The following is a 27,385-nucleotide window of genomic DNA, read 5'->3' as shown; positions in this document are numbered from 1 at the left end:
ATCTGCCATACATTTATCTTTTGCATACAGATTTTCTGAAATTATGCTATATCTATTTTTTTTTCTCTTTTCTAATGCTATGTTTATGTTATTTGTGAACGTTTACATTTAATATTTATTGCCTGTTTATAGTCCATAAAGTCTTTGTTTGCCGCAAAACAAGACCTGGGTGCTTATTACCATTTCAGTTCAGCTGAGCTAAAGCCTCAATGCTACATTAAACATTGGGAAGCCTTGGATAACCTTACATTAGAAATGAGGCAGCCTTAGATTATGCATTAAAATAATGCGTTAGACTCCTTACATAACTCTGCATTAGGCATGAGGAGGATTTGGATACATGAGGAAGCCTTGAAAAAAAAAAAAAAAACTACATGAGACATTGAAAAGCCTCGGATAGCCTTGCATTAGACATGGGGATGCCTTGGACAAATCTTCTTTAAATATGGGGAATTCTTGGACAGCCCCCGAGACTTTTTTATAGAGACAGAAATTCCTCAATCCAGGTAGAAGTTTATAGGGAAAATACTATATTTTTGGCCGTAACTTTCACCCTTCCTCACTTTTTGTTCTACTTTTTCTTATATTTTGTCTGCCACATCATAATTCCAGTCTGAAATTCATTCTGACACGTCATAAACAAACTAGTATAGATAAGAAACATCCTTTTGTTACCATAACTATCAGTTATCTATTGTGTTTTGTAGAGAAGAACTTCTGAAGAGGATCCAGGAATGCGTCTTCCTTAATGAACAGTATCAAGCATCCTTCCATAGGGTGAAAGAGAAGTTAAGAGAAACCCCAAATGAAAGACAGTTTGAATTTAGGTAAAATCTTATTTTTTTTTTTTTTGTATTTTCTCCAAAACACTGGTTATTGGAATTGAGGTTCAGGAAGTTGGGAAACACCATTGGTCAATGAGTTCTAACATTAGGGGAAAACTAAGCCAGATTTGCCTACATTATCCAGTCTGGTGTTTCCTTTGGATTACTTCTTCAGCTTTTCTGCTTTTCCACAGTGACAATACTTATCAACTTTCTGAACTACAATTACCTAAAGATTTTAAGGCAGAATAAAATATAGAAAATCTACTCTATATTTACTGGATGTACTAGATCTTGCCTCTCTCTGAAAGTTAATTATTACTCCCCAGGATTTAAGAAATCCCTTACAAATTTACTAAATTAGTATTATAACGACTTTGTCACAGGAGTCCTTTTTACCCCATAATTCTGTACAGTTGTGAAATATCATTCTAATAAATACATTAAAGGAGACTAATATATTCTATCATTCATCACTGAGAAGAATAAAATAAATGGTATTTCAATAATCCAATTTCAAGAATGAATAAAGCTATTAAAATCCTGATTCTACAGTATTGCTTTTTAATGAGCCCATAACTTCTATTTTTCTGCAATTGTACTTTCAGTGAGAATTATATATTTGGCAAACTTGACACATTTTGTAAGCGTCTGGAGAAGATATCAGATATGAGCAATATTTTGGAAAGCCTTACTGATCTTCAGAACATAAGAACCGAAGGAATTGAAAAGATCAGCATCCGCTATCAAACAATTGTCACCAACACCAAGGCAAAGTCATATGATGTCCTGGACCACCGAAAGCAAGAAGTATGTGAAACCATATTTTCTACAGAAAAAAACAAACCAAAACAGATAAATAAACAATATATAAATATATATATATATAACACACACACAGTGTGACTTCACTGTAATAATTTCAAGCTCCTCAAAATTTCAACAATTACTGCTAAGAAAAAGGACACTGTAGGCACTATACCAACTTAATCTTAAAGATGTTATTATAGTGCCTTCAGTCCTACTACCCAAAACTTCTTATTTTAAGTTTGAAGGCTTGGAAGTGCAGGTTCAAGCCATGCCTCTAAGCCCTATGGGTATGAGAGCTGGGACTGTTACTTTCCGACTCTCATACTGTAACATAATGTGACGCCAGGGATGTGCAGTGCAATCACGGTCTGCCACAGAGAGTGAGTGTATTCAGTGATTCCCTATGGCAGAATCATATGATAATCGCAACAAGTGCTGTGCATGCGCCTATGGTCAGGCGAGGAGGAGCAGAGGGAGACTCGGTGTAAGGGGAAGGTGAAGAATTTATTTATGTTTGTTTTATTTAGTTTTTAGAACAGACATTAAGTAGTAACATCAAGACAGATGTGTTCCTAATGTGTTCATTTAAGCTTTTCTGTTTAGTTGCTTTAAGCGTATTTTTATAAAGCATATCTGTATTAAGCTTATCTGTATAAAGTACCCTTTATACTCGTAAACTCTAAGCAACATAACAGCAGTGGCTATAGCAGTGGTTCCCAAACCAGTCCTCAAAGCTCCCCTACCCATCCAGGATTTAGGAATTTTTTCTACAAACACCTTAGACACAACTGGGTAATACCTAAATCCTGGACTGGTAGGAGAGCTTTGAGGACTAGTTTGGGAACCACTGGGTTAGAGGTTATATTGCTTGAGTGCCATCACGCTCTCCCAACATTGATTTGAGGATGGTCATGTGGGTGGGTGGGTAGCTCAGGGCTCTCAGCAAATCACCACTGTACAAATGTAATTGACATTGAAAATTAGGAAATTTTTAAGGTGACCAAGAGGGTGCCAGACATGGTGCTAAATGGTTTGATAATTTACCAGGGAACTGCGCCATGGCACTTTATGCAACCTAACCACTACAGCAATGTGTAATTGTTATGTGGCATAAAATGTTCTGTAAGCATGATTGGTTAATGTGCCAACATTAGAACGTGTCAATGTAACAGGTTCAATACCAGACACTGCTGACTCCCTTTTAAACCCTTCTGAAGTTAATTAATATGAGTACGATTGATAACAGAAGTAACAGCTATTTCTGTTCCCCAAAATACATTTGAAAATTGGAGAAAATCTTTATCATGTCTGTTTGTTGGTGATAAACATATGTAAATATAATTATACAGACTAATTTATCACTAGCTTTTTAATAAAGTCTATATTACTCTTTTTACTAATATACAGGTAGTCAATAATATAGTCAAAATCACTGGTTTTAAACCTCAAAGGTCAATGGCTGATAAAATACTCTGAGTATGCATATTTTACACTCCTCCTCCCCCCCCCCCCCAAAAAAAAAACTAACAAAACAAATGCTTTTGATATGTGCTTTGTTAACACACTCTTGTGTTTTGTGTTTTTATTGAAGTTTGATAAGGACTACATGGAATTCAAAAATCAAATTGAGGGCCTTTACCAGTCCCTTCAAGCATTTGTGGATTCATGGTTTGAAAAGCCACTTACTGTAAGTGTATTTTAACCTACAGAATGCATGTGCTGTGTGTGCAATGTCAAAACCTGAGATGATCAGACATTGCATTACTATAGGACCTGATGTAAAGTGCACATTTCAAGGGTGTAGACTTACATACTCGGCAGTTAAATGTCTATTTATTAACTTATGTTAAATCAGAATTGTGATCCGGCAACTAGTTCTGTTAACTCTGCTTTTTACAACATCCATGAAATCAGGGCCGGACTGGGAAAAAAATTCAGCCCGGGCATTTTTTGTTCACAGCGGCCCACTGAAAAGGGGGCGGGGCCAGATAGGGTGTGTTTTGTCATCCCCAATGACAAGCACGCCCCATCTCAAAGTGAGCATGTTGGTTCAATGCTCTTCCAGGGCATGAAAAAAAGGCCCTGTATTTGTTCTGCACAGTGCAAGCAAATTTAATAACATGCTTGCATTGTTTGCTTGAAACTTGTCTCAGGGGTTTCCATAATTGGGATACTCACTGTATCCCATTTATGGAGACACTATGTGTTTGCTTACATGGAATCTAGTGTGTGCATAGGGGATCCAGAGTGTGTATGTCAGAAATGTAGTGTGTGTGTAGGTGGTGCAGCGTCTGTGTGTAGGGGATCTAGTATGTGTTTGAAGGACTCAGGAGTGTGTATAGGAGATCTAGTGAGTGTGTGTGTGCGTGTATAGAGGATTCAGAGTGTATATAGAGATCTAGTGTGTGTATATCTGTAGATATCCAGAGTTGGGTAGGAATCTATGGATTGTCTGGAATTTAATGTGTTTAGGGGTGCAGTATGTGTGTGAGGGGTTCTGTAGTATATATACATATATGTTTGGTGTGTAGTATTGTGTGTGTGTGTGTGTGTGTGTGTGTGTGAGTGGTGCAGCGTGTTTGGGGGCTGCTGTGTGTGTGAGGTGTGCAGTGTGTGTGTGTGTGCTGTGTATGTTAGGATGCTGTGTGAGGGTGGTGTGTGTGTTTTAGGGTGCTGTGTAAAGGTTCTGTGTGTGTGAGTGAGGGTGCTGTGTGTTGGGGCGCTGTGTTAGGGTGCTGTGTGTGTTAGGGTGGTGTGTGTGTTAGGGTTGTGTGTGTGTTAGGGCGCTGTGTGTGTTAGGGCGCTGTGTGTGTTAGGGCGCTGTGTGCGTTAGCGTGCTGTGTGTGTTAGCGTGCTGTGTGTGTTAGCGTGCTGTGTGAAGGTTCTGTGTGTGTGAGTGAGGGTGCTGTGTGTTGGGGCGCTGTGTTAGGGTGGTGTGTGTGTTAGGGTGGTGTGTGTGTTAGGGCGCTGTGTGTGTTAGGGCGCTGTGTGTGTTAGGGCGCTGTGTGCGTTAGCGTGCTGTGTGTGTTAGCGTGCTGTGTGTGTTAGCGTGCTGTGTGTGTTAGCGTGATTTGTGAGGACGCTGTGTGTGTTAGAGTGATGTATGAGGGTGATGTGTGTTAGGGTGATGTATGAGGGTGATGTGTGTTAGGATGCTGTATGAGGGTGATGTGTGTTAGGATGCTGTATGAGGGTGGTGTGTGTTAGGATGCTGTATGAGGGTGATGTATGAGGGTGATGTATGTTAGGATGCTGTATGAGGGTGATGTGTGTTAGGATGCTGTATGAGGGTGGTGTGTGTTAGGATGCTGTATGAGGGTGGTGTGTGTTAGGATGCTGTATGAGGGTGATGTGTGTTAGGATGCTGTATGAGGGTGGTGTGTGTTAGGATGCTGTATGAGGGTGATGTGTGTTAGGATGCTGTATGAGGGTGATGTGTGTTAGGATGCTGTATGAGGGTGATGTGTGTTAGGATGCTGTATGAGGGTGATGTATCCTAAATAATACCCTAACACACATCACCCTCATACAATGATAATAATAAACATATATTTTAACCCCTCCAGTAGTTAAATCATTAGTATTACTAATGTGTTGGGGGAGGCAGGTAAATGCCAATCTTGATGGTTTTTTTTTTTTTTATAATAAAAGTTTAAAAAAAAACAACAGATATTATACCCCCACCCTTAATTTCCTACCTATAGCCTGGAGGGGAGGGGGGGCTGCTGACATCCATCCCTGGTGGTCCTCGAGGTAAGTGAACTCTAGCCCTCTGGGGCTAGAGTTCACTCTCGCGAGACCCGGCCGGTTGCCATGGCAACGGACGGATCTCGCAAGAGAAACCCGGCGGAGCTGCAAGTTAGAGCTCCGCCGGGTCCTCTCTACAGGCAGGCTGTCTCCCTCCCTCTCTCCCCCGCCGGCGGCCGCGTTTGATTGCATGTGGGCCGGTGAGGGAGATCTTTGATCTCCCCACCGGCCCTTCATGCAACACAGCGGGGCCGGCGCTCGGATAGCGCCGGCCCTGCATAGACCGGCTGGATCTCCCCGGCCCGTGGCCATCGCGGCCCACCGGGCATTTGCCCGGTTTGCCCGATGGCCAGTCCGGGCCTGCATGAAATAGATATTACATATTTTGTAAAAAATAAGAAAAGAAATAAACAAAATACCACCTGTGTTCACTGACATATTTTATTATCTTGCTTAGCAGCTAAAATCAATAAAAGGCGCACTGTGGGTACCACAATTATGTGGTGAAAAATTTACGATTTTGAAACAAATTAAAAATACAAATTATTTAACATTTTAAAATCATATCTCTGCATTTATTGCTCGGGTTTAACACACATACTAAGTTGCACACATTTTCACGCCTTTAAGTAAGTTCACCTGAATTAAAGTACTGCATATGTACAAGCAGCTCACTTTCATTCCTTGTTCACCGACAAAGGAATTCAGAGAGACAATTCAGCCATTTTCTGATCGAAGTTAACTCTAGAATAGAATAAAATGAAGGAAAAACTGCAAAACATAGACATCAAGAGTTCACTGAATACAATGTATTTATATATTTTTAAATGCCTAAACTATGAGACTATGTGCTAACATCCACAGTGGAATCACTGTGTTCCAAGCTTTTTTTTTTTAAGAAATCAAAACTGCAACAATTCTAGTGCATGGTATTCTAAACATAACATTCTGCTCTTTCTCATTTAGACTTGATTAATGTGAGGTTAAGTAGCGATTGCCTTCTTGCCCACCTTGCCTGCTCTCCCCTGATGTTGTAAGAAGCTGTGGTGTTATAATGCAGCAGAGTTAATAGAAATAGTGTCAGGAGCACAATTCTGAGTCAAAATGAATGAGAACACAAGTTTAACTGCTGTATAACCCCTGGTCACATGTTCATTATTATAACACACATCCTGTTCGGACCTTCTCTGTAACTTTTTACTCCTTCCAGTTAATTTATTGTGAGCCAATCGTTTGTAATATAAAATGACATAAGTAGTGGCACTTGACACTTGACAAAAGTTGTATCATAATATATCACTCACATTTATGTTATACAGAATAATAACATACAAGACATAATAATGTGTTCAATTTACTATTCCTTTACTATAATAAAGCAAGATACATTTACTGGGTATATTTAAAAAGTCTGGGTAACAAAAACCTGCCACAGTTTGAAAATAAATATCGCACTATGCCACAATCTATCAAAGATATGCTATAAAAACACGAGTGTTTTATATTGTAAGGCAGGGATGACCAAAAGGCAGATCCCCAGATGTTTTAACACTACAGCTTCCATGATGCTTTGTCATTCTAAATGCATTCTAGAGGCATACAAAGCATCATGGGAGTTGTAGTTCTACAACATGTGGGGATCGACTTATTGGGCATCCCTGTTGTAAGGCTTAACCACAACTTATGATATGTGTGAATTGCAAGGAATGCTGATGAATAATTTTACTCTATGTCTTAAACGTATACAGTATTTATAGCCAAAATAATGTTTCTGAACTATTAACGGTCTGTATAGGTTTAATGCATTTCTTTTTAGATGAATGATATGATTTGGTAAGATCTCACTTAGAAATGTGTGATCAAAATGGAAGAATCAGGCTTATTAATTAAGCTGGAAATTGACAAGCGAATTGTAATGTCACTTAGAAAATGGCCAGAGAGAGTGAATTTTAAAATGTACTGTCTGTAATCTTGTAATTTATGTGTGTTTTATAAAACAAATTAACTTCTCATTGTAACATGAATGATGTGACCTGGACCCAAATAAGCAGTCTATTATAACACAGCCAATGATCAGTGATAGGACATCATATCATTTATGTGTAGCACTGGATACTGTTTTATAACTGTACATGGGATAGTATGATGATAGAAACAGGATTTCATCTTTTGCCAGTGACATTATATTGAGGTATTTAAAACTTTATAAAAGTTATTACTTTAGTCCGGACTTTTAACAACTGTATTAACTCGTTTTTCTTGGTGCTGTTAAACCGTTTGTTTTCCGTAAACACAAGACGGAGCAGATGGTAAACCTATTGATGAAATTTGAGCGCATTGGCAAAGACCATCTTGACTTTGCTGAAAAATATATGGTTGTTCTACAAAGATACAGTCGGGATTTAGACATGGTTCGAAGACTCTATCAAAAACAAAAGGAAAACCCACCAACACCTCGAAACATGCCCCCAGTAAGTATCAGAACACAATAAAGGAAATCAGTTAATGAATGGTATAAGTCAATTGATAAACTGCCTGTTAAACTACTAACATTATTTTCCCGTAGATAACAGGAAAGATTATGTGGGCTCGGCAACTCTTTCGAAAAATTGATCAGCCAATGAAATTCCTCAAAACAAAGCCAGAACTATTAAAGGTTTGTATAGGTTTAATGCATTTCTTTTTAGATAAATGAAATGATTTGGTAAGATCTCACTTAGAAATGTGTGATCAAAATGGAAGGCTTATTAATCAAGCTGGAAATTGACAAGCGAATTGTAAATGTTGGGCCAAAATAACAAATGATTTTTTTTCAAACATGTCAGTGAATTACTAAAGCATAATGTTAAAGGAACACTATAGTCACCTAAATTACTTTAGCTAAATAAAGCAGTTTTAGTGTATAGATCATTCACCTGCAATTTCACTGCTCAGTTCACTGTCATTTAGGAGTTAAATCACTTTGTTTCTGTTTATGCAGCCCTAGCCACACCAACCCCTGGCTATGATTGACAGAGCCTGCATGAAAAAAACAACTGGTTTCACTTTCAAACAGATTTAATTTACCTTAAATAATTGTATCTCAATCTCTAAATTGAACTTTAATCACATACAGGAGGCTCTTGCAGGGTCTAGCAGGGGATAAGAAAATCATAATTAAACAGAACTTGCAATAGCCTAAATAGGGCCTAAATAAGCCTAAATAGGGCTCTCTTTACAGGAAGTGTTTATGGAAGGCTGTGCAAGTCACATGCAGGGAGGTGTGACTAGGGTTCATAAACAAAGGGATTTAACTCCTAAATGACAGAGGATTGAGCAGTGAGGCTGCAGGGGCATGTTCTATACACCAAAACTGCTTCATTAAGCTAAAGTTGTTCAGGTGACTATAGTGTCCCTTTAACCCCTTAAGGACCAAACTTCTGGAATAAAAGGGAATCATGACATGTCACACACGTCATGTGTCCTTAAGGGGTTAATGTCTGTAGATGCCTTGGATAGCATGATGTGAATCAGCTGCATTGATGTTTGTAGTAAGCAGGCAAAATGGATGTTACAAGCCATTGCCCACTTCCAATGTGGCCAAAGTCAATAATGAAACCCAATAGTGAATAAATGTGAAAACAAGTTATAGGCATTGTTTTTATTTTGCTGTAAATGCATGCGGCCGGTAACATATGCTTTAAAATGTGGATTTATCACATTGTCTGGTTTCAGGGTTTAGAAATGAAAAAGATAGTTCGGAACTATAATAAAATGGCGTCTGTGCTTATGGAATTTGAGCTGCTGTACCACAGAGGATGGTGCAAATGTGCCGAATTAGCCAAGAATGGACTGCACGCATCACTGCTGGTTAGACATCCGGACACAAAGGTAATTGTCATTTCATGAACAGATGTGCTTTACGTCATCGTGTAATATATATATTTTTACTCAAAAATCAATTAAATAATAACAACTTTAATAACTGTGTTTTAAAGTCTGTAGAAAAAATACCCAACATATAATATTTTTATGTATTTGAATTAGAAAATATATGCCTTTAGTAGTAATACCTTACAAAGATTTCCATCACATTACCTGGAAAAGACATTGTACAAGCTTACAATCTACAAGGGGAGATAGTGGAGAAAAAAGTGCAGTGTTTTTAATTTTTTTTTATAAACGTAGAGAAAGCAAGTCATATACCTACAGTATATGCTACAAAACATATGAAACATAAAAAAATAAAAATAAAGGTACAAATAACACAAAGTGTGCTAGACTGATATGGTTAATTTCTAAAAAAAAACAAAAAAAAAAACGGTCAAGATTTCAAAGTGCCCACTCACTGGCAGGCAGGCATGTAGGCAGGCAGGCAGGCTGGCCGGTTCTACTTTTTCTATCCTTGTTGTCAATCAATGATGCATTTTTTGTTTCCTGACGATAACGCCAGGTGCTTGGCCTTGAGCTGTATAACTTAGTAATTATATATGAAAAACTTTACCTATAGTTTCCAATTATCTAGTCTAGATATCAGTACACATGGCCACTTGTGCTCTTTTATTAGTGTATAAACGAGTGGGCTGTATGATGATTTTACTATTAAATGTTATTAAATTTGATAGTTTGATAGTTCTGTACTTTTACTAATGGACAATAGACGGTGGTTAGTATTGCACATACTGTGTGTAATTTTATATTGCAAGAGAACTATTTCTGTAATTTCCATCCCTTAAAACCACACATACTACTGATATATATTTATATATAAGCAATCATAATAATAATTGAATAATGATATTCAGCATTGATCAGACTGGATAGAAACAATACGTACTAAAAATTATAATACTATTCTTTGTTCTTCACATGTAGGAATTATATGTAAATTTAGACCCCATGGTGCTGGAAGTATTGTATGAAACAAAATACCTACATAAAATGGGTTTAGAAGCACCAGATGTCATTCTTAATATGGGCACAAGAGAGCAGCAGATTAAATCACAGCAAATCAAGTGAGTACTTCGTTTACTATGTCCTGTTAAATCTTTTTGTGGTTATACATAAAACATGTATATTATTCCTGTTGTGGCACCGTATGCTTGTTTGTTCTTATAAGCACAACAAAAACAAAGATTGACAAAAAACAAACAAACAAAAAATAATGTATATTATGATATGAAAAAAGGTGATGAGAATTTTTTCTTTCTGATTTTTCATCACAAAGTCCTAAAATGACAACAGCCATGTATTAATAATAATAATAATACAAAAAATAATAGCAAGAAAAATAATGAACATGTTAGCTGTGTTGAGTTGCCTCACACTTACAGTCCAAAACTATATATTAATTAGTGTTTGTTTTTTTTAATATAAAACGATAGGAATAAAACTGTCTTCAATAATTTCCAAATAACTAGTGCAAATGCAACATAATTCTAAATAATATATTTGCTTAATGTTCCTGATTTTGGAAACATCTTTGTGCATGAGTTTCATTTATGTATGTTAGTTAAGAGGCCAATATTACTTCCTTATTCAAGACTCGAGGTTTGCAGCTTTTATACGCTGGTCTTGTATTTTTTGTTATTGCTAGTGTTCAAACAGGTCAGAATTTTTGGGAAAAAGTTTTTAAAGTTTATATTTTTGAAAAGCAGACAATTTAGCTTATTTACAATAGTACAACTCTACACATCTTACATTGTCTACCAAACTAAAATAAGTGGTAATAGATTAGATTTTACTATTGCTGACAACTACAATATGAGTTTATCTACAGATTAAAAAAAATAACGTGTTTAATAGTGTTAAAGCAAAATGTGAACATGACAAATCAAATATAACTGGTTCAGGATTTATATTTTTGCTTTATATATCCTAAAAATGCATATATATATATTATTTCCATATAGGGGGAATAGGTCATTTGTTTTTCCATTTTGTATTATATATTAATTCGTTATTTGTATTTATTTTTCTACTTTCACTCCATCTCTCCAGTTCAGCATTGACAGGGACGCTCTGCTGGTTTCTCCAGCTAATATAATACAGAGTGCTCCATTAACATGTTTGCTGTTGAATCAGCTCTGTAAGAATTCAAAGTGAATTTCAAATTTAATGGCATCTAAAGGCATGAAAGCAACTTTTAGCTTAAATATCCAGTTACGGCGCATAGTAGGCATAGTCCGATTTAGCTGATTATTCCAGTCGATATTCAGCATATTACTGATAAACGGTATCGGCCTTGTAATTTAACGATTATTACTGATAACTTACTCACTTCTCTCAGTCACCACACACTGTTTTCTGCCTCTGGATAATCTACTGTAATGTACAGGGCAGCAGTGGCAGCTCTAGACTTGGCGAGGCCATAGGTGAAACTCATACATGAGGCCCCCACTAATACCATTAGTAGAAAAAAAATAGCAGTTAACTTGTGTGTGCATATCAAGTTGTAGATATATTGAAGGGGGGCTTGCAGCATTGGATATAGAAAGCTACTCTTTGTATACATCGCTCAGAGGCTTGCATTTTTGCAGCTCACTGTGCCGCTGCAATGTGAGCTCTCTGACAGTAGCTCTGGGGGGTGCCAGAGTGTATGGAGGGTTGACAGTGTGTATGGAGGGGTGACCGTGTGTATGGAGGGGGGTGCCAGCGTGTAGAGGATAGTGACAATGTGTAAATGTGTATGGAGGGGGATGCCAGAGTGCTGGGCGTGGTGACAGTGTGTATGGAGGGTAGGTGACAGTTTGAGAGAATAGGTGACAGAATATGGGGGGTGACAGTGTGAGAGAAGGTGTCATAGTATGAGAGGAGCAGGGCCGGCGCGTCCATAAGGCGGCACAGGCGGCCGCCTTAGGGCGCACGGGCTCTGGGGGCGCAAAATTTCAGTGACCGGCAGGAGGGAAGCTCTCCCTCCTGCCAGCCACCATCTCGGCCCCCGGCGCGGCTGTGCTGTGCGGAGATCAGACGCGGCGAGGGAGCTCTAATCTCACCGCTCTGCTCCCTCGCGCGCTGTCTGCTGATTACCGCGGGAGCCGAAATATGACGTCATATTCCGGCTCCCGCGGTATCAGCAGACGGCGTGCAAGGGAGCAGAGCGGTGAGATTAGAGCTCCCTCGCCGCGTCTGATCTCCGCACAGCACAGCCGCACGCCGCTCAGCAGGACCCCAGGGAAGGATGCATCATCCACACTAGCTCTCCAGGTAAGGAGGCTGGGTGGAAAATGTATATTTATTAAAATAATTAGTGAATGTATGTGATGTGTGTCTGTGAGTGTCTGTGTGTGTGTCTGTGATTGACAGTGTGTGTGTCTGTGAGTGTCTGTGAGTGACAGTGTGTGTGTGTCTGTGAGTGTCTGTGAGTGTGTCTGTGAGTGACAGTGTGTGTGTCTGTGAGTGACAGTGTGTGTGTCTGTGAGTGACAGTGTGTGTGTCTGTGAGTGACAGTGTGAGTGTCTGTGAGTGACAGTGTGTATGTCTGTGAGTGACAGTGTGTATGTCTGTGAGTGACAGTGTGTATGTCTGTGAGTGTCTGTGAGTGACAGTGTGTGTGTCTGTGAGTGACAGTGTGTGTGTCTGTGAGTGACAGTGTGTGTGTCTGTGAGTGTCTGTGTGTGTGTCTGTGAGTGACAGTGTGTGTGTCTGTGAGTGACAGTGTGTATGTCTGTGAGTGTCTGTGAGTGACAGTGTGTATGTCTGTGAGTGACAGTGTGTATGTCTGTGAGTGTCTGTGAGTGACAGTGTGTGTGTGTCTGTGAGTGTCTGTGAGTGTGTCTGTGAGTGACAGTGTGTGTGTCTGTGAGTGACAGTGTGTGTGTCTGTGAGTGTCTGTGTGTGTGTCTGTGAGTGACAGTGTGTGTGTCTGTGAGTGTCTGTGAGTGACAGTGTGTATGTCTGTGAGTGACAGTGTGTATGTCTGTGAGTGACAGTGTGTATGTCTGTGAGTGTCTGTGAGTGACAGTGTGTGTGTCTGTGAGTGACAGTGTGTGTGTCTGTGAGTGACAGTGTGTGTGTCTGTGAGTGACAGTGTGTGTGTCTGTGAGTGACCGTGTGTGTGTCTGTGAGTGACAGTGTGTATGTCTGTGAGTGTCTGTGAGTGACAGTGTGTATGTCTGTGAGTGACAGTGTGTATGTCTGTGAGTGTCTGTGAGTGACAGTGTGTGTGTGTCTGTGAGTGACAGTGTGTGTGTCTGTGAGTGACAGTGTGTGTGTCTGTGAGTGACAGTGTGTGTGTATGTGAGTGTCTGTGAGTGACAGTGTGTGTGTATGTGAGTGTGTGTGTGTCTGTGAGTGTATGTGTGTCTGTGAGTGTATGTGTGTCTGTGAGTGTGTGTGTGTCTGTGAGTGTGTGTGTGTCTGTGAGTGTCTGTGTCTGTGAGTGTCTGTGTCTGTGAGTGTCTGTGTCTGTGAGTGACAGTGTGTGTGTGAGTGACAGTGTGTGTGTGAGTGACAGTGTGTGTGTGTGTGTGTCTGTGAGTGACAGCGTGTGTGTCTGTGAGTGACAGCGTGTGTGTCTGTGAGTGACAGCGTGTGTGTCTGTGAGTGTATTTGTTTGTGTCTGTGAGTGTATTTGTTTGTGTCTGTGAGTGTATTTGTGTGTGTCTGTGAGTGTCTGTGTCTGTGAGTGACAGTGTGTGTGTCTGTGAGTGTATTTGTTTGTGTCTGTGAGTGTATTTGTGTGTGTCTGTGAGTGTCTGTGTCTGTGAGTGACAGTGTGTGTGTCTGTGAGTGTATTTGTGTGTGTCTGTGAGTGTCTGTGAGTGACAGTGTGTGTGTGTCTGTGAGTGTCTGTGAGTGTGTCTGTGAGTGACAGTGTGTGTGTCTGTGAGTGACAGTGTGTGTGTCTGTGAGTGACAGTGTGTGTGTCTGTGAGTGACAGTGTGAGTGTCTGTGAGTGACAGTGTGTATGTCTGTGAGTGACAGTGTGTATGTCTGTGAGTGACAGTGTGTATGTCTGTGTGTGTGTCTGTGAGTGACAGCGTGTGTGTCTGTGAGTGACAGCGTGTGTGTCTGTGAGTGACAGCGTGTGCGTCTGTGAGTGACAGCGTGTGCGTCTGTGAGTGACAGCGTGTGCGTCTATGAGTGACAGCGTGCGTCTATGAGTGACAGCGTGTGTGAGTGAGTGCGTCTGTGTGTGTGCATGTGAGTTTAGGAGTGTGTCTGTCAGTGTATGATGAGTGTGTTTGTCAGTGTATGAGTGTGTGTCTGTCAAATCAGTGAGAGTATGTTTGTCATTGAGTATGTGTGTGACTATCCGTGTGTCTGTCAATGAGTCTGTGTCTGTCAGTGACGTCTGTGTGTTTGTCATTGAGCGTGTGACTGTCAGTGTGTACAGAGTGTAGCGGAGCAGAGCGCAGTACAGGAGCTTCTGTTTCCTGTACCTGGCCAGACTGACAGGAGGTGCTCACAGAGAGAGCACTCCCTGTCAGTTCGGCCGGGTACAGAAAACTGAAGCTCCTTTAGGGGATCTGCTCCGCTAGGCAATGCAACAATAGAGGTAGAAGGCACACCAGGAAGGGGAGTGTAACCACTAATGGGGTGTGGGGTGCACCAAGGGACAGGGAGGGAATGGGAGAGAAACACCAAGAGACAGGGACAAGAGGGGGGAGGGGAGAAGAACACTAAGGGGCAGGGAAGGGACCACTATTGGTCGGGGAGGGGAGAGGGGCTGGTTAAGAGGCACATAGGTGAAGATGTTTTTTTTGGGGGGGCGGAAAAATGCATCTTCGCCTATGTACCTAAAAAACCAAGCACCGGCCCTGGAGAGGAGTGACATTATTATGAGAGGGGATGACAGAGTGTTAGGGTGGGTGACAGAGTGTGAGTGGGGGGTGACATAGTGAGGGGGGGTGACAAATTGAAAGCAGGTGACATAGTGTGAGAGGGCGGGTGACAGAGTGAGAGGGGGATGACCGTGTGAGAGGGAGGTGACATAGGGAGAGGGAGGGTGACAGAGTGTGAGGGTGGGTGACACAGTGTGAGGGGGGTGGCATAGGGAGAGGGAGGGTGACAGAGTGTGAGGGTGGGTGACAGATTGTGAGAGGGGGTGACATAGTGAGGGGGGGTGACATAGTGAGGGGGGGTGACAGAGTGAGAGGTGGTGACATAGGGAGAGGGAGGGTGACAGAGTGTGAGGGTGGGTGACACAGTGTGAGAGGGGGGTGACACAGTGTGAGAGGGGGGTGATATAGGGAGAGGGAGGGTGACAGAGTGTGAGGGTGGGTGACAGGGTTTGAGGGTGGGTGACAGAGTGTGAGAGGGGGTGACAAAGTGTGAGAGGGAGGATGACAGTAAGAGGGGAGGACATAGTGTGAGAGGTGGGTGACATAGTGAGAGGGAGGGTTACATTAGGGTAAGGAGGGTGACAGAGTAAGAGGGTGGGTGACAGAATGAGAGGGGGAGACAGATTGTGAGAGGGGGTGACAGAGTAAGACGGGGGTGAAAGAGTAAGACGGGGGTGAAAGAGTAAGACAGGAGGTGACAGAGTAAGAGGGGGTTTACAGAGTTAGAGGGGGTGACAGAGTGAGAGGGGTGACATAGTGTGAGGGGGCTGATATAGTGTGAGGGGGCTGATATAGTGTGAGGGGGGGTGACATAGTGTAAGGGGGGTGACAGTGTGAGGGGGGGTGACAGAGTGTGAGAGGGGGGTGACAGAGTAAGACGGGGTGTGACAGAGTAAGAGGGGGTTACAGAGGTAGAGGGGGTGACAGAGTGAGAGGGGTGACATAGTGTGAGAGGGGGTGACATAGTAAGAGGGAGGTTAACATTAGTGTAAGGAGGGTACAGAGTAAGAGCGGTGGTGACACAGTTTGAGGGTGGGTGACAGAATGTGAGGGGGTGACAGAGTGTGAGAGGGGGGTGACAGAGTAAGACAGGGGGAGATAGAGTAAAGGGAGTGGTTACAGAGTAAAGGGAGGGGTTACAGAGTAAAGGGAGGGGTTACAGAGTAAGAGGGGGGTTACAGAGTGAGAGGGGGTTACAGAGTGAGAGGGGGTGACAGAGTGAGAGGGGTTGACAGAGTGAGAGGGGGTGACAGAGTGTGAGAAGGTGTGACAGTGTGAGGGGGTTGATATAGTGTGAGGGGGGTTGATATAGTGTGAGAGGGGGGGTGACATAGTGTAAGGGGGTGACAGAGTGTGAGAGGGGGGTGACAGACTGTGAGAGGGGGGTGACAGACTGTAAGAAGGGGGTGACAAAGTGAGAGGAGGTGACATACTGTGAGGGGGGGGGGGGGGGGTGACAGAGTAAGAGGGGGTTGAAATTTACTTTTTTTTTTTTGGTTATCCGATATCCTGGTGATCCAGTGGACTCCCTCTGTCCCTGGTGGTCCGTGGGCTGGTTCTCCAGTCTGCAGCTCCGTCGAGTGCAGAGCTACAGACCACATGGTAAATGTCTTGCGATCTCCAGTCAGAACGGCAACGCTCTGATTGGCTGAGATCGCGAGACACTTCAGTCTGCAGCTCTGCATCAGGCGGAGCTGCAGACATGAGGCTGGCTCTCCCACAGGGCAAACTGAGCGGACGGGCCTTGCTCCCGGCTGCATATTAGGCAAGCCACCGGGACCCCTCCTGTTCGGGTCCTCCGTCATAGACGAGAACCCAACAGTTCAGTCTGCCCTAAGGTGATTAAGGCGGCCGCGAGGCTCCAGACAACGCAAGGCCTTAGGCGGCCGCCTAAATCGCCTAATTAGAGAGCTGTCTCTCCTTGGCAGGCTGACAAAGTACTAGGAGTGAGATTACTGTAAGCAAGATCTCAGTGATCCCAGTATCTACTTGCTGTCTGAAAGTGATTTGAGTGTGACTGCTGACAGCAATCAAAGTCCTGTTAGTAACAGCTTTGTACATGCTGGGATTTACTGGCACTAGTTATTGGCAATTGTCCCAAAAGGTGACCGATAATAGTTATTGGCATCGGCTCTGAAAAATTGTTTTGGTCAATCCCTAGTGTATAGATTATGCCTCTGCAGTCTCACTGCTCAATTCTCTGCCATTTAGGAGTTATATTATATTGGTTTCTGTTTATGCAGTTCTAGCCATATGCCCCCTGGCTGTGACTCAGACAGCCTGTATGAATGGTTTCATTTTCAACCAAATGTTAACTTGCTTTGGAAGTTTTTATCTCCTGCTTTTTAAACTGAACTGTAATCACACACAGGAGGCTCCTGAAGGGTCTAGAAGACTATTAACAGAGCAGGGGATAAGAAATTATAAAGTAAACAAAATGTGCAGTAAAGGAAATTTAAACATTAGATGACTCTTTACAAGAAGTGTTTAGGAAGGCTGTGTAAGTCATATTGAGGTAAGTGTGACTCAGGCTTCATAAACAAAATGATTTAACTCCTAAATAGTAAATAATTGAACAGTGAGACTGCAGGGTGCAAAACCACTTCATTAAGCTAAAGTTGTTTTGGTGCTTATATTGTCACTTTAATGCCAGGGTAGCCGAACTGAAACCGTAGCTGATTTTGTTCCATTTTATCTATTAAATCTTATATTTGAAATTCACTTTGAATTCTCACTTTAGTGAATAACAAGATTTTCATTTTATGTCTCACCATATATGCAGTAAATGGCACATATTTTTAACACGTCATGGTCAGATAGTGGCATACATCGGACAGTACAGTTAGAATTTAGAACTACTGTATTTTCAAAGTGTAACATCCTTGAGTACATTATACTAGGTATAGCCAACAGGGGAAAATAATCCAGAACAATTCAGTTTGACAAGACTCAATGTGAGCCATGCACACATCTAACCCATAAGAGTTGGGCCATTAAAGGACCACTCTAGGCACCCAGACCACTTCAGCTTAATGAAGTGGTCTGGGTGCCAGGTCCAGCTAGGGTTAACCCAATTTTTTATAAACATAGCAGTTTCAGAGAAACTGCTATGTTTATAAATTGGTTAAGCCTTCCCCCTAATCCTCTAGTGGCTGTCTCATTGACAGCCGCTAGAGGCGCTTGCGTGATTCTCACTGTGAAAATCACAGTGAGAGCACGCAAGCGTCCATAGGAAAGCATTGTAAATGCTTTCCTATGTGACCGGCTGAATGCGCGCGCAGCTCTTGCCAGGCGTGCGCATTCAGCCGACGGGGCGGAGAGGAGGCGGAGAGGAGGAGGAGAGCTCCCCGCCCAGCGCTGGAAAAAAGTAAGTTTTACCCCTTTTCCCCTTTCCAGAGCCGGGCGGGAGGGGGACCCTGAGGGTGGGGGCACCTTCAGGGCACTCTAGTGCCAGGAAAACGAGTATGTTTTCCTGGCACTAGAGTGGTCCTTTAAGTGGTGTCTTTGCTGAAGTTCCATATAGTGAGTGAAACCTGATCCCCCCCACGACCAGAATGAAAATAGCCTATTTTATTACTAAAGCCCCCACGGTGTATCATCCCATCAACATTCCTAGACAAACATGTTGGAGTAGTTACATATAACATTAACAAATGAAATGCAATTCAAAATGTGTTAAACAATCTTACCCACCGACAAAGTCAGGGAGTTAGGGATTGGGGGTAGACAGAGTGAGAATTAGAAAAAATAATAATGAAGGAATATGAAGAAATTTAGGGTTGCTGGCGTGGATCACACAACCAGGGAGAGAGGAGAGATAGAGACTTCCCCTTCTAGGAAATGCCTGAAAGGTCGGGAGCTAAATTGCATTGCAGAACTCAGTAACTTGTATAATTTTGCACATAATTGATATATAAGGCTTTATGTAAGGGTTTAGGGAGAATGGGCTCTGTATGCGCAGAAAGAACAAAGCAAAGTCACTTAACTGAAAAATAAGTTACAGTAGGCAGGATGATCCAAGGGCATGGCTATGTCCGAACCAGGAGGCAAACATAAATTCTTTAGCAGGGTAATCCATGCAGGATCAAGCAGGCATGGGTTACTCATGAATCCAATGCACAGGAGGTTTGTAACCTCTAGGGAGTTCACAAAACATCTGAGCAAAGAACCCAGGGTGTCCAGGGTTCAGGGCCGGCGCCACCTGTAAGGCGACCTAGGCAGCCGCCTAGGGCGCACCTTAGCAGGGGGCGCCGGATCCCTGTGTCCGGAGTCCCCGCTGCGGCTCCTCATGCTGCGCCGCCTGAGCGCTTTAGCAAGCCCCAGGCGGCGCACCACTGCTGTGTGGAGGGCAGCCGGGTTTGAGTGACCGGCAGGAGGGAGGCGCAGAGCGCAGAGCGCTCCCTCCTGCCGGTCTCTTAATGTAGCATGGCCGGGCGGCGCGGAACGTGGGACAGGAACCTCTGTTTCCCGTACCCGGCCACGCTACATAGGCAGATAGGAGGGTAAGGACCATTAGGGGGAGGGGGGGGGGTATGGACCATGAAGGGAGGGGGGTGTAAGGACCATGGAGGGGGGTTTAAGGACCATGATGGGGGGGTAAGGACCATGAAGGGAGGGGGGTGTAAGGACCATGAAGGGGGGTAAGGACCATGAAGGGGGGGTAAGGACCATGAAGGGAGGGGGGTGTAAGGACCATGAAGGGAGGGGGGTAAGGACCATGAAGGGAGGGGGGGGTAAGGACCATGAAGGGAGGGGGGGGTAAGGACCATGAAGGGAGGGGGGGTAAGGACCATGAAGGGAGGGGGGTAAGGACCATGAAGGGAGGGGGGGTAAGGACCATGAAGGGAGGGGGGGGGGGTAAGGACCATGAAGGGAGGGGGGGTAAGGACCATGAAGGAAGGGGGGTAAGGACCATGAACAGAGGGGGGTAAGGACCAGGGAGGGGGGTGTAAGGACCATGAAGGGGGGGGGGTAAGGACCATGAAGGGAGGGGGGGTAAGGACCATGAAGGGAGGGGGGGTAAGGACCATGAACAGAGGGGGGTAAGGACCAGGGAGGGGGGTGTAAGGACCATGAAGGGGGGGTAAGGACCATGAAGGGAGGGGGGTTAAGGACCTTGAGCTGTGTAATGGGCCCTGTTCGTTAATTGTTGTCTCCAGAGAGCCTCTTCTACACCAGACCTGTGGAGCCAGACTGAGCCCATCATCAGCCTCTTGTCCTCATCTGGTGGTAAGTAGGCAATCCAATATATTATTAGTGGCACTTATCTCTAATTTACCTCACATTAAATGGATACTGTAGTCACCAGAAGCACTACAGCATACAGGTGTCTATAGCCTGTGCCTGTAGGCTTTTTAATGTAAACAGTCTTTTCAGATAAAAGACACTTTGTGAAGACTGTGGGATTATTAGTTAACCATGCTGTTCCACATGCTGCTCCCATACATACTGAGATAGATCCCCCAGGATTAAGACACCCTGAGAGATCCTGGAGCAGCATGGGGAACAGCTAGCAAGTTACCATACTGTATGCCTGCTGGAAGGGAGGACAGACAAGGCACGCCTCCCATCCCCTGCACACAGCAACCCACGCGGAGTGGCTGCAGGGACAGGCGGGGGAGGGGTGAATACTGCACGCCCCTCACTCCTGGGATGCCGAGACACATGTGGAGCCTCAACCACGATCAGCACCCGCATTACACATTTACCAGGGTGCAGCTAGTTCTCGGCACAATAGGGCAAACCTCTTTAAATGTGCAGTGTTTCAAGCGTTTCAAAGTGGTCATGGACGTTGGAGTAATGCTTTAATCTTCCACATGGCTCTTGGTACAGTTTGATATCTATTTATTAATGCATGATTTGTTTGCAAGTTAAATGTTCAGGCTGTCAAATGCAAGCCAAGAAATCTCATATCCAAGTTCCAGACATCCATCCTCTAATCAGGCAATGTCTACTAATCAGACACTCAGACACTCTTCAACTAATCACATATTATTCCGCTGATGAAACAACTATCTACTGATCACACAATGTGCACTGATCAGAGATTTTCCACTGAACAGACACCCATCCACGAACTAGGCAACCATCTGCTGATCAGATGCCTGCCCACTGACAGACACTCATTTAGTTGATGCCTCTGCAATTATGTTTAAATAGTATGGTTCGATGTCATATGTTGGTAAAAAAATAAATAAAAAATATAGAGCTATAAACAATTGGCTATGCTGTGTCCTAGGATGGCTATCAATTTAAAGTTCACCACTCCATCCATCAAGATTTGATGATAAAATGTGTGCTGCTCTTACACAGTAGTAGATTCACATGCTGGGCAGCTATAACTGTCAAGAAGGAGCGCTACAAAATACTAACATTTCTTTTATCCTCGGGGCTTCATTAAATATTTACAGAATTGTCTATGTTTTGTCTTGGTTGGAAGCCTGCAACTTGCTATTGAAATTCATTTGTCATGTTTTAGAATCAAATACAAAAGTGGAAGAATACATTGTTTTTCAAATTAATTTACTTTAAACTATAACAGTGTTGAGTTCATTATTTTACAATTTCACTTTAGACCCTTAAAGGGAAATCTAGGTAAAAAAAATATACCATATATATTTTAATGCATTATAAAAATATGAACCTTTAGGTTTTTTTAAAACAAATTTCCCTAAAATACCAATTCTGTAAGCAATGTAATTCATGTCCTTTTTGCTCTGCACTAATATGCTTGTTTACAATGTCTATTATCTTCTCATAAAGAAGCATTGTGGACACAATGAGCACAGTTGGTGGTGGTACTTTTTTAAAAAGTACCGGTATTCACAAATCTGGTTTATTATCAAAATTTGAAGACTTTCAGCTGTTTGCAATGAACAAATCAAACAATAGCAATTGAAATAGCCTCAAGTGGTTTCAACAAATTCAACTGAAAATGCAACTTATAATGACTTCTCCAGTCTCAAAATTATTCAACCCCTTCATGGCAAGCATCTGTAGTACTAGTAAAGCACCCATTTGCTGTTATGACTTGCTGCAAACGAGATCCATAGTCAGACACCAGTTTCCTGAGCAATGGCCCCAAGTTTAGTAATATTTGTGGATTTGCGTGCTGCAAACCCTTGTTCAAATCCCACCAGATATTTTCTATGGGGTTCAAGTCAGGTGACTGTGTTGGCCTCTGTAGAATTTTACAGAACTTCTACTGCAATTAAGCCTTGGTGGAATTTGAGGTATGCTTGGGATAACTGTCTTGTTAGAAGGTCCAATGACACCCAAGCTTCAGTTTCCTCGGCATGATGTTTTCTCCTAGGATTTCCTGAGACTTCAATGAATCCATCTTGCCTTCCATATGCTGCAGGTTTCCAGTGCCTGAGGATGCATAGCAGCCCCAGAGCATCATTGAGAAACCACCCAGCTTAACTGTAGACAGTGTTCTTTTCAACAAATGCTTCATTCTTCTTCCTCCAGACATAGCGTTGATCCTTTGGTCAGAAAATTTTAACTTTTGTTTCATTGCTCCACTGATGAAGCCATTAATTAGTTGCATCAGGTGTCCTTGAGACAACACCTATTTTGCATATTCTATTCAAGGGGTTGAATATTATTGAAGACTAGAGAAGTCATTATAAGTTGCATTTTCAGTGGAATTTGATGAAAATTCTTAAAGCATTCGTTGTGTTCAGCTATTTCAATTGCTTTGGTTTAATTTGTTAATTGCAATACTCCTGATTTTCAATGGGGGTTGATTAATTTTGATTTGGCTGTATATATGCATAATATTTTACATATTTTACATATTTTACATATTATATTAAATGAATACTATAGTCACCTAAACAACATTAGTTTAATCAAGCAGTGTATAGATCATGCTTCTCAGGTTTTACTGCTCAATTCACTATCATTTAGGAGTTACATCACTTTGTTTCTGTTTATGCAGCCCTTTTCACACCTCCCCTGGCTCTGATTGACACAGCATGCATGAAAAAAAATTGGTTTCACTTTTAATCAGATGTAATTTATCTCAAACAATTGTATCACTATAAATTGAACTTTAAACACATACAGGAGGCTCTTATAGGGTCTTGCAAGCTATTAATATATCAGGGGATAAGAAAATCTAAATTAGACAGAACTTGCAATAAAGGAAGGATAAACATTAGATGACTCTTTACAGGAAGTGTTTAGGAAGGCTGTGCAAGTCACATGCAGGGAGGTGTGACTAGGGTTCATAAACAAAGTGATTTAACTCCTAAATGGCAGATAATTGAGCAGTGAGACTGCAGGGGCATGATCTATACTCCAAAACGGCTTCATTAAGCTAAAGTTGTTTTGGTGACTATAGTGTCCCTTTAACCGCTTAAGGACCAAACTTCTGTAATAAAAGGGAATCATGACATGTCACACATGTCATGTGTCCTTAAGTGGTTAATAAAATAAAACACTCACATGTGCTGAAATAGGTCCTAAGGTATGCTTATTTTACTATGTCTTCTTGTAAAGTTTTATATGAGATCTTTAAACTCATACAGGAGGCTGAGTGCAGTGCTTATTTGATGGTACTGGCCAGGCCTGGACAGGTTATCGGGCACACCGGTAAATGCCCGGTGGGCCGCGAAGGCCATGGGCCAAGGCCGGCAGGGGAGGTCACAGGTTCTCCCCGGCCGGTCCATGCAGGGCACGCGCTATCCAAGCGCCAGCCATGCTGTATTCCATGACGGGCTGGTGGGGAGATTAAAGATCTCCCTCACCGACCCACAGGCGGGGGAAACGCGGACACCGGCTGGGGAGGGAGAGAGAGAGGCAGGACCACCACTAGGACCAACAGGGATTGCAGCACGGTCCCCCCTCCCAGGCAAAAGGTAAGAAGGGAGGGGGGGATACGATTCCTGTTGTGTTTTTTTTATTATTAAAAAAACCAAAAAATATTCATATTGGCATTAACCTGCCTCCCCCAACACACAATCTCTCCAAACACACACATCACCCTCACTCACACACACTGCACACCTCACACACACTGCACACCTCACACACAACACTCACCCACAGCATCCCTCCCACACACACTGCACATCTCACACACTGCACACCTCACACACAGCACCATCACACACACAGCACCATCACTCACACACACTGCACACCTCACACACAGCACCCTCATACACAGCACCATAACACACACAGCACCCTCACTCACACACACTGCACACCACACACACAGCACCCTCACATGCACACTATACCCCTGACACACACACTATACTCCTCATAAATACACACTACACCCCTCACACATACACACTACACCCTTCACACACACACACACACACTGCACACCTCACACATACACACAGCAGCCCCCAAACACACTGCACCACTCACACACACACAATACCCAAATCTGGATAATCTACACATATGCACACATTATATCCCTATATACACTGTGAATCCTCTACACACACACACTCGATCTCCTATACACACTCTGGGTCCTTTCAAACACACACTAGATCCCATACACACACACACTGCACCACCTACACACACTACACACACTACATTTCTGACATACACACTCTGGATCTCTTATGCACAAACTAGATTCCTTGTAAGCAAACACATACTACATTCCCTAAACACACACTCTCTACAACCCCTTCACACACTAAATCACCTATACACACACACTACAGCCCGTATGCACACACTCGCTACACAATATGCTCCCTATACACACACTCTCTCCAGCACCTAGACACACATACATTACATTACACCACAAACACAACATCACTGAAACCAACCTATTAACACAAAACCACACCACAATCAGCTCTACACACACGCAATCCCATAAGCAGGCTCCAAACACATGCAATCCCATAAGCAGGCTCCAAACACATGCACAGTACTCTTTCCTGGCATTTTTGTCACCCAGTATCTCATTTATAGGGAGACACCAGAGACAAATTTCAAGCAAACACAGTGCAAGCATGTTATTAAATTTGCTTGCGCTGCGCAGAACAAATACAGGGCCCTTTTCTCATTCTAGAGCTCTTCAGCAGAGCTCTGCGCATGGTCTGCCCTGGAAGAGCATCGAACCAACATGCTCACTTTGAGATAGGGCGTGCTTGTCAAAGGGGATGACAAAACACACCCTGTCTGGCTCAGCCCCTTTTCCCCAGTCCGGCCCTGGTACGAGCAGATAATTAACAGTGCAGAAGATAGAACATCTGAAGTAAATACACTCTATGCACTGATTGAACACTGATTTTTATTTAGTAAGTGTGTAGGGTGGCTATGTAAATCACAACCAAGGAGGTGTGGCTATGGCTGCAGAAATTGCAGAAATTCTCCAACAATGGTGAATTAAGCAGTGATACTGCAGAGGCATGATCTATGCACCAAACCAAATTCATTACCAATGTCTTACCCTGGTCCCTAAAGATGGTTTGCCATCACGGAATAATATTATCTTTTTATAGTGATCAGTTTTAGATAGTCCTTCTGCAAAATGATACACGTTTTCTTTAATATTTGCATTTCTTTCTTGAGTGATATCACATTAAATATTAAAATAAATAAACCTCCAGCATTCGGTAATCTCAGGTGCAATGTTTATTTTATTCAGCGAACCCCAAATGACAGGCAACGTTTCAACATGATGTGTGTCTTTACCGAGATGGTTTGATAAACACAGATTGTGTTGAAACGTTGTGTGAAATGCAATGTTTATTTAGCCACCAGACTGGACACCTGCATACAATGTTGAGTTTGCAGGTGTGCAATTGTAGTGATACAAACAAGCCTACATCTCCTTCTAGTTGGAAAGGAATCTCTATCTGAGGGTTTCAGTGAAGCGTACAGCAGCTATTAATTTAGATTACACTTGACATGAGCATTCAAGGATAAGAACTTTCAGCAGAAACTTTGACCCACACTTACCAGGTTTACAAATAAAAAGGTCCCTTAGTGTTGTAATCAGATTCCAGGTCATTGAGTTGAAAACAGTAGAAAACATTTTTCCTTCCTCTGGCTTCTCTACTCCACTGGGACAAAACACAGTGCCATCTCATCTGAATAACTTTCTTTGTGTTAATGCATGACAGCGGTCAGGAGCAGAAAACTATCGCCAAAGATAACAAATCCTTTTTAGCATTCTTGACGTTAGAGGAGCAGTAAGAGCAGAAGACCTTGTCCTAAACTGGCTTGCTTGCGGCACTTCCTGAAACCTAACATTTAATTTAGGCTCCTGCGAAAGGGAAACATCAAGCTGGAATTACCGCATTTTATTAATGTATTCTGTAGGTCAAAGATAGGCAACCTTTAGCACTCCAGATGTTGTGGCTACATCATCAATAATGATCTTGCAGCCATAAAGCTGCAAAGCATCAGGGGAGATGTAGCCCGCAACATCTGGAGTGCCCATGATTGCTTTACCCTGCGTGTAGGTAATGTAATAAAATATATGCAAAATAGCTAAATAGAAAATGATAACACATAAAAATGTGTCCACATGTTTTTACTGCAAATCCCCATGTTTTACACCATCTTAGCTTTTTCCAACACAGGTCGCTCATAAATTGCTGTGCTCCCATATTTTTGAGCATATCCCAGAAACCATTGCTAATTAGGTGTTCAAAGAGATGTAGTTTATCTGTCAGCTTTTGGGAGGGGTAAAAATGGGGGTGCAGCAGTAATGCAGTTCTCGTCACTGACTCCTCCAAAGGGTGGCAAATCCTCTGGAAAGAATGCATTTTGCCCATAGTAATGACAGAACACCTTGGCATGAATGCACATCATGCTCTCTGCCAATCAAGTAGACTGGCCCTTCAAAGGTGGAGCATATAGAGAGCACTGTATCGGTGCTGTCTGCAGGGTTCTAATGACACACTAACACTATGCTTGTTGGCAAGAGTATCCCAGGGTTCGCAAAAGCAGGACACCAGAGAACAAAGTTGGGACAGCAGAACATTCATTGTTGTTCTGTCGAAACTGGGATGGTTGGGAGACCAGAGTTTCTGAGACTTATGTAACTATCTTTATCACTGGTACAAAAAAGTAAATATTACAGTTTGAAGAAGGGTATAATGTTTCTCAACAGCCAACTTTCCAAAGCATAGATCTGCAATGACCAAGATTAACAAAATAATATAATAAAATTACTTGTGCATGGTGAAGTAGGCAGTGTCCACAGAGCAAGTAATGGCACTCTGCAATATAAATGCT

General features: G+C 42.6%; 1 protein-coding gene across 1 annotated transcript in view; it reads left to right on the top strand.

The window, feature by feature from the left end:
• LOC134608770 (dynein axonemal heavy chain 5-like) overlaps positions 1-27,385 on the top strand; it is a 315,738-nt gene that overhangs the window by 40,236 nt on the left and 248,117 nt on the right. The window contains exons 14-20 of the mRNA XM_063451865.1: positions 708-827; positions 1,433-1,634; positions 3,226-3,321; positions 7,679-7,852; positions 7,948-8,037; positions 9,096-9,251; positions 10,236-10,375. Of these exons, the coding sequence (XP_063307935.1) occupies positions 708-827; positions 1,433-1,634; positions 3,226-3,321; positions 7,679-7,852; positions 7,948-8,037; positions 9,096-9,251; positions 10,236-10,375 (978 nt within the window). The remainder of the gene's footprint in view (positions 1-707; positions 828-1,432; positions 1,635-3,225; positions 3,322-7,678; positions 7,853-7,947; positions 8,038-9,095; positions 9,252-10,235; positions 10,376-27,385) is intronic.

Source organism: Pelobates fuscus, chromosome 4 (genome assembly GCF_036172605.1).
Source record: "Pelobates fuscus isolate aPelFus1 chromosome 4, aPelFus1.pri, whole genome shotgun sequence".
Classification (NCBI taxonomy): Eukaryota; Metazoa; Chordata; class Amphibia; order Anura; family Pelobatidae; genus Pelobates; species Pelobates fuscus.
This window is presented reverse-complemented; position numbering and strand designations above follow the sequence as displayed.